Genomic DNA, 15,684 nt, shown 5'->3' with positions numbered 1-15,684 from the left:
AATTAAATTTTGACCTCCTCAATGTACCAACGATATTCACTTCTGATCGAACAAGATACTGAAGTTAAAAATCGTAGCATTATTTCGACTACTTATCGTGTACACAGACACAAAAAAAATAAAAAAATAAAAAAACACACATCATTGTAAAATCAATACATTCATCGTTCCACTCAGAATCTAAAATAAGTAGGTATATAAACCTGATGAATAAATAAATAAATAAATAAATAACAACTTAATTTTTAAAAATTCTGGCATACAATACTAGGTTAATAAATAATTAATAAGGAATATCTTGATATGCGAAAACCGTGATAAATTTACCTATACGTATCTACTGATGTTGATTACTTCGTACAATCTACAATCTAGATGTCAATTATAGTTTAAACACAGTTTTGTCATAAAGAGACTTATGAAATCTTACATATACAAACATAGGGCTAACTGTAGCCAAGCTCCACCAACAACTTTAACAGCCCTCCGGCCTCCACCCTTTTTACTTAAAATGTATTTAAAATTTACTTAATTTTTTTAAGCTTATTCAATTTTATAATAGTATGGTATTATGCTTCGGCCTCCCCAAATCTCAAAATTATCGGCTATTGTACCTAACCAAACATAATATTTTTTAAGATATTTTTTAATGTTATCCAAATATAATTTTTCCCGACAATGTACATTGTATGTACATTTAAGTAAAAAAATACACAAATATGCAAATTCAAACTTTGTATTTAATTTCGCCATTTCATAAGACAAATTTATAACTTGTAAGCAGTTCCGAACCCTATAAAAAATATATTTATTAGGAGGGAAAAGTGATGGGTACGCCACTGGATTTATACGCAATTTCTAGCCCAAATCGACTTCCTTCGTTAAAAGTAATGACTGTGCGCAGGGAAATGGTGAGGTTACCCACTAAAAATTATCTAACTCGTCAAAATATCCATATATATTTTGCACAGTGCTAATTTATATATTATACAACGTATATAAAGATTTTCATGAGACATTTCTTACCATTATAAAATTTAAAATTTCTTTAAACCGAACGCATCGACTTAAGAGAGCGTTCCCAAACACACTTTTTCTTCCCTTATGTTAAAATCTTAAGAGCTATCGGTACAAACCTCTGTCGCAGAACTCATGCACTGTTCTACGTACTATATCTGTATCAAAATCATCTAACTCAGACAATGGTTTTCACGCTTATACGTTTTACGCGGAGCCTCGTCGTTGTTCTGGAATTGCATTATTCAAACTACCTTCACTTTCTTTGCTGCATACACGTCCTCATAGTTTCCTCGGATAAGCCACAAGCTTTAACTGCAACTTTAAAGGATAGAGCAAACACAATTTTCTTTTGTTTCGACAGGTCTTGTATACATCTGTAGACACAAAAAAATAATTTTTTAGTCTGACTACGATTATCACTACTGTCCATTAAAATTGTAAAATTACACGCAACCCCACGTAAATTGACATAGGGAAGCAGAGATTTTATATGTATAATACTACAATACACATTCCTTATATATATATATCCAAAAAAGTATAAAATCTTAAAAAAAATGTATTAAATAAATATTTTTTTGTAATGACTTGAAGTTACGTAAAAACAAAATACATAATTTTTGAAAAATTAGTGTTAGTTTTAAAATTATCAACCTGTAGGTATAGGTATACTTTGTCGTATATTATATTATAATTGAACAATTTACATTTCATACGAGTTAATGATTGAGCGTTTCTTTTCTTTTTCTATTCTCACTTTCGGCTGCAGGTGTTCGAGTTATCGTCATGAGCACTGTACTGATTAATGATACACCGTATCTGGTGACCGAAAAATTGGACCGAAAGAACCGTCTAATCATACCACCCGGCACCGCAGATACTACGGTCAGCCCTAATGACCACGTGTTTGTCAAGTACACCGACTTCGAGTCTTACCCGCTGTTTTTCATTTATTACCGGTGGACACCGGAACTATTTAATGAAAGTAAATATTTCAATGCCACCACCAAGAAGAAGAAGAAGAAAAAGAAGAAAAACAACAACAGCAACAACAATAACAACAACAACGAAAACAACAAGAGGTTGCAGCAGGAAGAGACGTTGTGTCAGCAAGTAGCTAATCTGCTTATCGGCGAGTCTAACAGCCAACACGTCGCAGCCAAAGCCACCGCTGACACGCAGCCATGCCAAAGCAGAAACGCCACCAAAAAACGTCGAGACCGACGCAGACGCGCCAAAGCTGAGGCCAACGCAAACGAGCCGCATCCAAAGCCGACGTTGTCACGCCAAAGCAAGGAAGTCAAGCCGCCGCGCCGCAGCCGTCGAAGCAGACGCGCAAGTAAGCAACGCCGCCGCTCGTTGTCTCGTCATTCGAAAATTATGATAGCAGTACCTTTTGATTATTATATGTAATTTATTGTTTTACATTTTCAGAGACCTTAAATAATAACCTTAACATACTTATAATATTTCTGTTTACAATTGTTTTACATTTTAAAATTTATAAAAAATACAATAAATATGAAAAATAACCTTTTTATTATACCTGCTAGCTATTGTCCTATAATAAACAACCGAATGTACCTATATATTATTTTATTATGATTTTCCGAGCTCATTCTTTCTATGGCAGTCCTTAATGTTCAAATGTATAATTATGTTGAACGACGCTATCTCTTGATAATTATACCCGCAAGTTACACGTACGACTTACCTACCCGTTCGCCAACGGCGTTCTTAACTGACAGTTTAAAAGTTAATCATACGAAATAGTTGTGGCTTATTTAATTATCGGTTAAACACGGTGGTTAGCTTGACTGGCACATACCCATAATGTGTACTATAAAGTCCTACTGTCAGTTAAATTCAATTAAAAAAACCGATCCTCCGATACAGAAATCTACCACCCGACCGGCGTTCCCTCCAAAATAAATAGCTTTTTTTTATTATTGTGGCACCTCCATACATGAGGACTGAACTGCCATTTGCATACTGCTTGGCCTCCATGCAGTATCGTTTATTTAACTAAAATCAAATATTTACAGCAGTGACTGCTCCATCAAAAACCTGGCCCACCTTCATGATCGTGAGCTATTTATGAAGGTTTAGAACTTTCCATAATCGGCCAGCACATTTAGGCATATTTTAGCGTTAGCCGAGATAGAGGGTTGACGTGACAGGCAAGAAATGAATAGCTATAATAGTTATCTTTAACTGTGGTCACAACTCACAATCAGTGTTGTTACAGTAGTCACATACTCACGTTTCACGACGTGTAGGTACCTATTAAGTGTGACTGTGCGATCTCTCGATCTCCGCGACTGCGCCGTCAGTAGTCACTATAGTTTCGTAATTATTAAAAAAAAAAAAATAACAATAATAGTGAGTATGATAAAAGTCCGTTGGCAATCAGCGCAAAAAAAAATCGCCTGAGGTAAAATTCGCCTAGCGTAACAGGCGATTTTTACCCCCCTGTAATTTGTACCGGTGGGGGGTAAAAATCGCCGGAGGTAAAATCCGCCTAGCGTAACAGGCGATTTTTACCCCCCTGTAATTTGTACCAGTGGGGGGTAAAAATCGCCGGAGGTAAAATCCGCCTAGCGTAACAGGCGATTTTTACCCCCTGTAATTTATACCGAGGGGGTAAAAATCGCCGGAGGTAAAATTCACCTAGCGTAACAGGCGATTTTTAGCCCCCTGTTATTATACCATTTGCAGGGGTGGACTGGGCCAGTATGGCAATATGCTACTGTGCAAATGCACAGTGGGCCGGTGCATATATTATCTCACAATATAAAAAACTGATGCCAAAATGAACGGCAATTCATGAGTTCAGAAATCCCTCAAAAGAGTACGCCACTATTCGTCCGAGGGCCTATTGTATTTCAAGTTGTAATGCTTAAATTCGTTATTATATATTTAAAATTTAAATATAATTTAATTAAAAATAAATATTAAATATAATTTTCAAATTTTTATGATTTTTTGGAAGTGCTTACTTCAGACGTTCATAAAAAAGTATTGTGGACTTACAAATTGGAACAACTTATGAGGAATCAACCTTGCACTTAATTTTCAAGTTTTTTGAATGAGCGAATATTTTTTTTAAAAACTTATAAATAATAAAAAAAAGAGCTAAACATTTTGAAAATTGTATGGTGTATAAAAAATTATAATGTAAAAATGTTGATGTCGGGCTTCAGGATCAATAAAAAAAAAACATTCTATGAAAACGTGATATTGTGTAAATGGTTGTACCTATCTTTAGGATTAGGAGTTACTATATAAATTAAAATCTAATTTGTCGAAAACTGGTTTATTATTTGATAAAGCGAATTTTGTATGATTTTTTTTGGTTTTTTTTATGCTTTTTGAAAACTATCTATTTAATTACTGGAAAATTCGTTACACCGACCATTTAAATGGAATCTCCATAAAATTTTCTATCGATAAACTTTAGATTTCGCTATTTCTCGTTCTCCTATGTGGGAATAATCTCATCCACAAACAGACGACCACGATAATTCTGAATAGAGTACATACCTAATATTATAATATACATCTGTCATCTACTAATTTACTATACGTTTACACCTATTGTCCAGCGTTAGTAGATTTCAAGACATGTCATAATAGGTTAGGAACACATTGTAAAATCAATACATTCATACCTACTATGAAATACTATTGATATTATTATAGAATTAATAATATAATTGACAACACTTAATAATGGTAAATGGACATTGTCCCTCCGGTACATTTTTGATGCGGACTTATTTTTTTAAATGTTAGATATTATTAATAATATTAATATGTTATCTATTATTGAATATAAAATTATTATTTTTTGCCTATTATTTAATAAATTTCAAAACATTTTCATAAATATAATAAATTATAGATTTATATTTTTGATCATTAGACGAAAATAAAAAACCAAAAGAAAAAAAAACCATGAAAATAAAACCAAATTTTTGTATTTTACTATATTATGTATTTATTTCATATTATTCACATATTATTGTATTTTTTAAATATTTTAAATATTAATTTTTACTATACATACCTAAGCTACTAATGGTCGATATAAAAGTAAGTTTGAAAATATATAAAAAAAAAATGTTAACCTTTTTTTTACATTTTTACAACAAGTTACGCAAATTCCAACAATTTCTATATAAATAGTATTTATATATTGTTCACATTGTTTGGTTACAGTATGATCTATTAATTATGAGAATCGTTGTTATACATTTTCAATCCTTAGCTATAAAAATTGAACATTTTATAATTTTTAAATACGTTTTTAAAATTTGTCAATACAAACATAAATTACTACAGTTTACAGTTATAATAATAATTTCAAATAGGCTATAGGTACTGTTTAAAAAATTGTCTATACAGACATATATTATATTAAATAATAAAAAATAATAAAAATTGATCATTTGTTCAGTTAAATTAAGTCAAAATAATAAAAATTACCAATAACAATTTTTCCAACACAGAAATACTACTCCCAAAACATAGTATAACATAGTTAAGCTCGTTTTTATATATTTTTAAATATACAAAATATATATATTATTTTTAATTATTCAAAATGCACTAATTAGGTTACGATAATCAGTGGCGTATATAGAAATAATTTTTGGGGTGGGCTATAGTAGATAAAAACTAGCAAGTGATCTATTACTTAGAGGCTACTGTCTACTACATATAATATATAAATACTACATACAATATAATAGTTTCTATAAATATATTCGTATTTGTTATTTTTCAACAGGCTATGAAGTATTATAACTTACAATAGTTCCTAATAAAATATATTGTTGTTCTATTTAAAAAGACTGTAATTTCGTGGGAGGGGGATGGCTGCAGCCCACCAGGCCCACCCCCTGTATACGCCACTGACGATAGTATTCAACAGATAGAACACCTGGGCCGTTGGATTATTGATCAACATTTTTAATTAGAAAATTAAAACTTATGTCTAATAAAATATACAAATTTGGTTTTTATTTTCATGGTTTTTTTTTCCGGTTCCCTTTTTGATCAACTGAATTACCAAATTATTTTTTAGAAAATGTATCATTTTTATGTTGGAATTTTTAGCAGTTGTTATTAATTATTAATTATATTTTAGTCAGACAATCTTTTAGCTACTTAATATATTTATTTAAAATTAGCAATTTTTATTGTTTCAAGTAGTTAAGTTGATCAAACGTATGCATCTATAAATTATAATTTATTATATTTATGAATATATTTGGAAATTTATTCTGTATTTAGACAATATTAGATAATAGGCAAAAAATAACAATTTCATATTCAATAATGAATAATATTATATTATTAAATAGTAACCTTAAAAAAAATGGTTCATCAGTAGTTCCACTCTACGATACTTATAAAGTTAGATTATACTAAATTATTTACTACTACACCTACTTAGCAGTTAGCAGCAGTCGTAAAAGGTACGATTGTGATTTGTGACCCGCCGGCTGTCACCTGTCAAAGGTAACCGATAACAGCCACTTTATGTCTATATGTACGTGTGCACCCTCATACATTTTGAACTTGGGTGCAGAGTATAGTCTAGACTCTAGACTGTATAGACTGACCAAAGGTGACCTGACGGTGGTCTGTGAAGTCACCTTGTATAAAGAACCTATGCGGCTATGCATTGTTATAGATACATACAGGTTTACCTACCAAAAATGTTGATAAAATAAAACACATACTAAACTGATCAATTCTTGGTAAAAAAAAATAGTGGATTGTTGATGTTGTTTTGGAGATAATAAGGGTAACACATTATAGCATTTAGAATATTTTAGTATTACTATTTTCATTCCCGCGTTTGACTTCGTAATGAACAGTGCAACGCATTTTTGAATTTTTTTTCCTAAACGCATGTGCTGCGTATTTGTGAACGATTTTTAAGTTTTTGAGTTTGTTTCAAGATAAAATCGTGTATTATACACAGACCTTATACTAATAGACGGAGGATGGTGGCAGCCGCAGTGGATTTGCAGACCCGGCTATGATCGACATAATAAAGTGCAACCTAGCCAAATATATAGATACATCAAAATCGAATTTAGGACGAGTAGTTTATGGGTTATAAATAAGTATTTAAAGCTTAGACAAGCGGAGTAGTAGACAAACATTTTGCGGGGTAACCCTATATCAATCCACTTCACTCATCTAAATAGGTATTATATACTTATAACTCATAAACTACTCGCCCTAAATTCGATTTTTATGAATCAAAATACTTACAAAAATATTCTGCTTTGGAATATGAAATTAAAACTATATGCTGTCATTCAAAAAAGTAAAAAACTTAAAAAAATATAAGGATTAAAAATATAACTTTTTTATAAAAACATTATTTTTTTAACAACTTGAAACCATGTTAAAAATATTTTCAAAAACATAAATACTTTTTGAGATAGTAAGTGTCTTACGCTTAATGAATCACCCTGTATATTTTCAATTACTGGCAATACTTAAACTTATTGTGGACATAATATTTGCACGGTACGGACATTTTAGGTATACAATATAATATTAATATGCATTTAACCTTTTACACTCATATACCTACATACATTTTGGAATGCTATTCACATTATTATGCATTATGCCATAATACCTAATTATTACCTAATTAATTATTAAATATCATAATAATAATAATTTTGCCCCTGTTGTATTATACATGTATCGCCATATTATACCTTGTACCCTAGCACGTTAATTAATGATACATTAATTAAATTAATAAAATAATAATAATATATAATGTACTTTAGGATTATCTACCATGATAAATTAATGTACAAAAACATATTTTGTACCTATGTACCTTTTCCATAAATCAAAACAACATCTATCGCACAAACTTGTAAGACACGCCAATGGTATAATAGTAGGAGGGCCAGGACCTAAACAATAACAATTTTCAGTGAGTCTTCAGTCTTCACTGATTCGAACGTTGGGTTAGCTCCGTCTATGCCATCGCAGTACCTACATATTATGCCATCAGAACTGGAACGTTTGCTTCAGGAATAAGTAAGTAATTATGTTAGAATATCAATCAAATACAATAAGTTTACATTTTAAAATATGAATATAAGCAAGGTGTTTTTTTTATGCATGCTCACCCCGTTACCTATTATTTTTAAATTATCTATGCATACCTATATTATATTCAAATTTCAATTTTTGGAAATTTTAAATCTAGTTGAAACCTATATTTTTGAATACCCATAGATATTTCACAAAATTTAAGAAGTACTTATCCTGTGTCGATTCCAATTACCAACTTTTGTTTTTCAAATGAGAGCTATACATGCTTTAATGTTTAATGCAAATTGTGAATCGAATGATTTTTTTGAAAATGTTGACGTCTGTATCGAAATTTAAACTAAACATTTCTGAGTTGTTCTTGTTGAAATACTTTAATAGTTGATAAATTATTTGTAAACGGATATGATCCCGGTAATTATAATTAAGTATGCAGTATAAATTATTTGTTAATGATTACTAGGTACTTAGTTGAATATAGGTATCTACTCAGACAATTTTAAGATAATAAAATGGATATAGATTAATATTGTACCCAATAATTTTCAAAACAAAATTAAATAATATCCTTTTATTAGACTATTATTCTAAGTATTTAAAGTAGAATAACTAAAAACTTTCGATCGAATTTTGAATACTAGTATTACATAGCTATAGGTACATCAAAATGGTCATAAAAATCATTTGGTCCACAATTCGTATTAACTCATGTAGGTTCCGATTAGAAAAATTAAAGTTGATGTCGCCACAGGATACTCCTTAAATGTTGTGAAAAATCTAAGTATTCAAAAATATCGTCTATAATAACACTAAAAATTCTAAAAATCAGAATTTGATTATAATAATATGCGTAATTTAAACCTAAATTGAGGTGAGTATGCTTGAGCTCTAACATGCCTTACATAAAACAATTAGGTTTTCTTTAATTCTAGTGTTTTCTAATTCTATTTCTATATTATTTATTATACTAACATAAAGGATACATATGTTAACAATACATTATAGGGAATTATAAAAAAAAAAAATTAGAAAGTAATTTATTCAATTTATAATACCTAACCGGGCTATTTGATAATAATATATTTCTTAATAACAACATTCAGTCGTAATAACTGTATTAAATATATTTTTAAGGTAGATTTAATTAATATATTACGTGAACCATATTTTTATCATTTGAAATGTAAAAACAACTCGTTAGCATAGTAAATAGGATATTAATATTATAGGTACCTATGTGTGCTGCGTTAGTGCGTTAGATTACCTCACGGCTCACACCTTAGTGCAAATTAAGGTAATTTTCAATCTTTACCTATAGGTAGCTTATATCCACACAGTTATTATAGGTATATAATACGCATTAGTAATGTACTAAATGTCGGATCGGACATTTTCTATCTAACCCTCATTACTATTATATGATGGTAACAATTTTAGTCTAATATGATTGAAAGTTGTCCACTTTTAGTGATGGAATTTGTCGTGGACTCGACCCCACACTAATCTATTATGTGTGCGCATAGGTAAAAGCTTCTAGTCCCCCGCGTATATTATTTTTAAATTTTAACAAAATAATTTATGATTTATAATACATTGTTGTTCTTCTTTTAAATGTTTGATTTCATCCAAATTTGAACTATAAATATGGAAAGAATTGTTCTGTTTTTAGATTACCAAAACATTTTTTTTAGACTAGGTTTCTACAATGAGAATACTTTCTTGGGATCAGGGGATCTTGTATTAAATTTTAAGACAAAGCTATAAAAATTCAAATATTCACATATAATATGTTTTTAGGCTGGATACAACTTTTCATTTTCCGTCGGATTTTTCGTTAGATTTTTTTAGAGTTTTTTTTTTGTAGAATATTCTACTGTAACCTCGACAATGATATAAATATAAATATAAAAAAAAAAAGCGGTTAAGTGGATGTCGCTCTGCTGTACAGTAAGTTACAAGTGGGTCAATGTTTAATGGATTGTATTAAAATTTAATTCATTGTATAAGAAAAACGATTCCTATGAGCGGAGAAGGTTTATCAGTCTGGATTTTTTATATTTTTATTATTTATTATAGCCTTTAAGAAGAATTAATATTATAATATTATAATTTTTTATTCGTTGCGACAGTGATAAGCAAAGCGTTAGTAATTAAAATCCCATTTTAAGTTTTTCGTAATAAGTTAGTAGTTTTTCCCATGGCATTAAATAACTATTGAGGAAATCGAAAAATGACCTATCTAAAGTCTATCTTGATCCAATTTGCTAAAAGATAATGTACTATATGTTGAAATCGAAGCAATCTTTCTGGTAGAAATTTTGTATACAGGATACAACAAAAAAAAAAAAACACCATTATAAAACCACTAGCTTCCTCGCTCCGCTCAGAATCTAAAATAATAAATAATATATTAAAATAATATAAACATATATATGATTCACATTTTTTTTCCCGGCAGTTTTGCACGACGACTATTATAATGGATTCCAGCAGTATTAATGGCACCAGCTCATCGCCTATTATAATGGACTCCAGCAGTAGCAATGACACCAACGCACCGACTATTATATTGGACTCCAGCAGTATCAATGATACCAATGCACCGACTATTATAATAGACTCCAGCAGTACCAATGACACCAACGCACCTACTTTTATATTGGACTCCAGCAGCACCAATGACACCAACGCACCGACTATTTTAATGGACTCCATCAGTAGCAATGACACAAACGCACCTACTATTATATTGGACTCCAGCAGTAAGAATGACACCAACCCACCTACTATTATAACGGGCTCCAACATAAGCAATGACACCGGCCCATTGACTATTATAATGGACTCCAGCAGTAGCAATGACACCAACGCACCGACTATTATATTGGACTCCAGCAGTATCAATGATACCAATGCACCGACTATTATAATAGACTCCAGCAGTACCAATGACACCAACGCACCGACTATTATAACGGGCTCCAGCAGTAGCAATGACACCAACGCACCGACTATTATATTGGACTCCGGCAGTAGCAATGACACCAACGCACCTACTATTATAACGGGCTCCAACATAAGCAATGACACCGGCCCATTGACTATTATAATGGACTCCAGCAGTAGCAATGATACCAATGCACCGACTATTATAATAGACTCCAGCAGCACCAATGACACCAACGCACCGACTATTTTAATGGACTCCAGCAGTAGCAATGACACAAACGCACCGACTATTATAATGAACTCTAAAATTAGCAATGACACCGGCCCATTGACTATTCTAATGGACACCAGCAGTACCAATGACACCAACGCACCTACTTTTATATTGGACTCCAGCAGCACCAATGACACCAACGCACCGACTATTTTAATGGACTCCAGCAGTAGCAATGACACAAACGCACCTACTATTATATTGGACTCCAGCAGTAGCAATGACACCAACCCACCTACTATTATAACGGGCTCCAACATAAGCAATGACACCGGCCCATTGACTATTATAATGGACTCCAGCAGTAGCAATGACACCAACGCACCGACTATTATAATGAACTCTAGAAATACCAATGATACCAACGCACCGACCATTATATTGGACTCCAGCAGTAGTAATGATACCAATGCACCGACTATTATAATAGACTCCAGCAGTACCAATGGCACCAACGCACCGACTATTTTAATGGACTCCAGCAGTAGCAATGACACAAACGCACCGACTATTATAATGAACTCAAACATTAGCAATGACACCGGCCCATTGACTATTTTAATGGACACCAGCAGTACCAATGACACCAGTTGCGCGTCGATGTTAACCGCGCACGCTGCGGACCATTTTTTGGAACGTGCCTCATCGTTAGCAGCCTGCAATCATAACGCCAACCGTCCGCTGCTTTGTGAATTGAATAGCAATGGTTATAATCAAATTAAACAACTCGTACAAAAAACCTTTCCAAACGTAAGTACCGTGACGATTGATCAGTGACCGTATAATACCTATTACCACACATTACTTATTACTTTTCGGTGTTATTTAGTAAACATTAAAATATTAAATATTATTATATTAATGTAGGTAACATTAAAGAATTTAACTATTGTCAATTATTGTAATTGATGATAAATAAGTATAAATAAATTAATAGTATTTATAATCAATGTGTTTGACTATGTATACCTATATTATTATAAGTAGAGATGAGAAGTTATAAAAATTGGATATTTTTGTCCATGTCTTCTATTTAAGCTAGGCGAGTTAAAAGACTGTTCTATAGTCTATTGAGTTCAAATTTGTAGTTTATTTTTTTCATATTTTGGTGATCTTTTCAGGAATACCATATTAATGATTTTTCGTGCATATAAATTGCATTTTTAGTAAATGATAATAAGTAATAACAATAATTGAACACAGAACCTGTAGTTTCAAAAATACGGCGTTCAAACCTAAAATGTAATATAACTTATAAAGTAATAATAATTAAATGGGAGTGTCACAATATTTACAAAATAATAATATATAATATTTTAGATTTATAAAAGTTTTTCCCTTTTTAAAAATATTCATTCGGACAATCGTCGTCGTTTAGATGTTGAAAATATTCAAATGTTCAATTCAATTTTCTTTATTTACATAGGCACATTTATTTGTAGTTGTAAAATAATATAATAGTACTCAAGTAAAAACAGTAATATAATTATTCAATAGTATAATAATAATTTATTATCTATCAGAATGTAGGTACCTAATTGTTATTGTTCATTTTTTTATTCGCATATTTGTTGGCATATTTTTGTTTTTTCTGTGCATATTTTGCTAATTTTACTTCCTATAACTTCTCATCCCTAATTATAAGTAGTAATCATATTATAACACTATAATTAATGATAAATCACCAACTTGGTTCAGTCATCCACCCGCAGGGCTGACTGGCTAGGGTGGTGGGTGAGCGATTCCCGTCTGGCCCTGGTGAAAATTTGGGATGCTCGAATAAATCTAGGCCGATAACTTATAAATATTTTATTATTAGCCAAATTGCACGGCCGAATTTTCTGTTTGTATTGGGTTTACATTACCGGCTTATTATATTTACAAATTATAAAAAATTATCGAATCTACTTAGCATTTCAATTTTTTACTGCCATCGCTCCACTTAGAATTTAAATAGTGCACAAGAATTCAGCATACTATGTGATATGTAAGTGAAAAAACTGTTGCAAAAAGCAACGATTTTGTGCGGATGAGCTAATTCCTGCATCTCATAACCCTTTCACTGCTATGGACGCATATTATATGTGTCCAACGTATGGCCCACTGTGGTGCTATGGACGCACATATGCGTCCTATCATTTTAAAAATCAACAATTGCTGTCTTCGTTGAATAAATTTAATAAGTATCTACACCATAGGAACCTGTGTAATAACGAATTACCTAATATTTGAATTCTATTAGCTTTCTTAAATACTATCTGTATTTTACTACTTTTATTTTACAAAATTTTATATTTTAGTAAATACTATTATATGTTCTCTAAACATTGAAATATAATCATATATAATTTATGTATTGCAGTGCAACATCAGTAAAATACGTCATGTCTACGCCCCACATATGTACGGTATGTATTTGCTGCGCGAAGAAGAAATGAAATTGGACGTTGGCCAAAGTGTTCAGGAGAAAATGCTGTTCCACGTGACCACCGAGTCCAGAGCAATAGAGTCGTTAGAAAGCGGACTTGACTGGAGACGCACCAATCGCAACAAGTTCGGGCGCGGTGTTTCGTTCAGCGACAACGCTGACTACGCCAACTATTACGCTGATAATCACCATAGCGAAGGTATTTAATAATATTGTTTATTAATGATAATCGTTTATATGTTGACAAAATGCTGTACGCACCCATTTCCATCACTAAAATGCATCACACCTACGCAAAATCGTTGTTAAAATGTTGTACCTACATTACTTTTTATTTATTTTTAAATATATCGTTAATATACGCATAGTATCTTAAAAACAGAAAATCGCTAACTTCCAAAATAATCATTTCTGCAAATTTTTTTCGCACTAGCGTTCAGTATTTAATAATTGAACGATTTGTCCATTGCTGGCACGTTAAGGTACCATTAATAGTATACCTTTACTTCATAGTAGTTAATAATGTGAGATTTTACTTTATTTTTCTGTTCTCGCGAACGGTTGCAGACACACGAGTGATCATAATATGTTCCGTACTGGTAAAAGACACGTACGTGATCCCTAGATGGGACAATGGAGGCACCTTGATTGTACCACCCAATAGTTCAGATACGACAAATAGTTCTAACGGCTACGTGTACGTTAAGTTCAATGATAATGAATTTTATCCTATGTACTTTGTGTACTACGAGAGGAGACCCGAACACATAAATAAGAGCAAATTTTCCCGTGGCAACAACCGCCGGGATCGGAGTCGCTATGAACCCTACAAACGTTATCTTCACTACACCGACGATGACTTCTGATTATTAGAAATAATTGTTTTTATTTTTTACGTAACTAAACAAGAAGTATTTTTAGAAGCATTAAGTATTTTTTGTGTTATATTTACTATCGTACAAATGTGTTCTAACTGTCATATTTTTGTTAGTTATATTCTAGTAAAGATCATATTATCTGTATATCATATTATCATATTATATAAAAAAATAAAACGATTATTATACGTTTTTAAGGGAGTTGTGTAGTATCAGTCCCGGAAAATAATTGTTTGACCGGATTATTTTATTGATTTTTGGATTATGTGATAGTCATATCTAATACTATAAAATGAAGATCAGCTGACTACGAGAACAGCTGACTCAGGGCGACCCATGGAACGGAAAGCGCCGGCTATGATGAAACCGTGGCGTAAAAAAAGAAGCACCGCTCCGTTTCTACAGTCCGCCCGACCCGTTCCCGACGATTCCTTGACGCGTCCAATCGCGTACCTTCGTCGCGGCGGCGGCGGCGGTCGGTTGGTTTTCAAATGCTTTTTACGCCGTTTTCGCCAGCGTCGGTCGTTATTATTGCTTTTTTTGTTTTTCTCGATTCGTTTCGTCTTTTCAATTGCCGTCTGTGCTCTATTTGTTAAGTTTATTTCTTTTAAAACCCGTGGATATGCGGTTTGTACACTTTAAAATTCGCGTTCACGAAATGTAGGCCGGTATTCGTTCCAACGCACAAGTGCACAATTTTGTTTTTGATTCAATAAATATTGCATTATTATTTGGTCCTTAATAACGTTGGTATATTGCTTAACGTAAAACACAATTTTGCGGTTTGATTTAAAATAAATGTATTATTCAAACATACATTATAATAATGTTATCATAATAATAACGGTCAGATCATTGAATAAATTACAATTAAAGTTTTAAACAGTGTGTAGATACATCAAATTATATACGATTACATCGATGTGTATCGAATATATTGGATTTACGTCGCTCCGTTGGATACACAGCGTCACAGCTTTAAGTAATGAAGTTTTGACCGTGTATAGCATCCCAAATCGTGGCCGTAATAAGGT

At 31.9% G+C, this 15,684-nt stretch overlaps 2 protein-coding genes across 5 annotated transcripts in view; both read left to right on the top strand.

The window, feature by feature from the left end:
- Positions 1 to 2,609, top strand: part of LOC100573273 (probable poly [ADP-ribose] polymerase DDB_G0278045) — a 13,756-nt gene extending 11,147 nt beyond the window's left edge. For all 4 annotated transcript variants that reach the window (XM_008186676.3, XM_008186677.3, XM_008186679.3 and 1 more), the window contains exon 5: positions 1,790 to 2,609. In XM_008186676.3, coding sequence (XP_008184898.1) covers positions 1,790 to 2,433 — 644 coding nt within the window. In that variant the 3' untranslated portion in view covers positions 2,434 to 2,609. The remainder of the gene's footprint in view (positions 1 to 1,789) is intronic.
- Positions 2,610 to 10,585: 7,976 nt separating this feature from the next.
- Positions 10,586 to 14,785, top strand: LOC115034276 (dentin sialophosphoprotein-like). The gene is made up of 3 exons (XM_029490624.1): positions 10,586 to 12,094; positions 13,707 to 13,971; positions 14,340 to 14,785. Exons 1-3 carry the CDS (start codon positions 10,601 to 10,603, stop codon positions 14,636 to 14,638), a joined length of 2,058 nt encoding a protein of 685 aa, XP_029346484.1. The 5' UTR covers positions 10,586 to 10,600; the 3' UTR covers positions 14,639 to 14,785.
- Positions 14,786 to 15,684: the final 899 nt, after the last annotated feature.

This window comes from Acyrthosiphon pisum, chromosome A2 (assembly GCF_005508785.2).
Source record: "Acyrthosiphon pisum isolate AL4f chromosome A2, pea_aphid_22Mar2018_4r6ur, whole genome shotgun sequence".
NCBI lineage: Eukaryota > Metazoa > Arthropoda > Insecta > Hemiptera > Aphididae > Acyrthosiphon > Acyrthosiphon pisum.
This window is presented reverse-complemented; position numbering and strand designations above follow the sequence as displayed.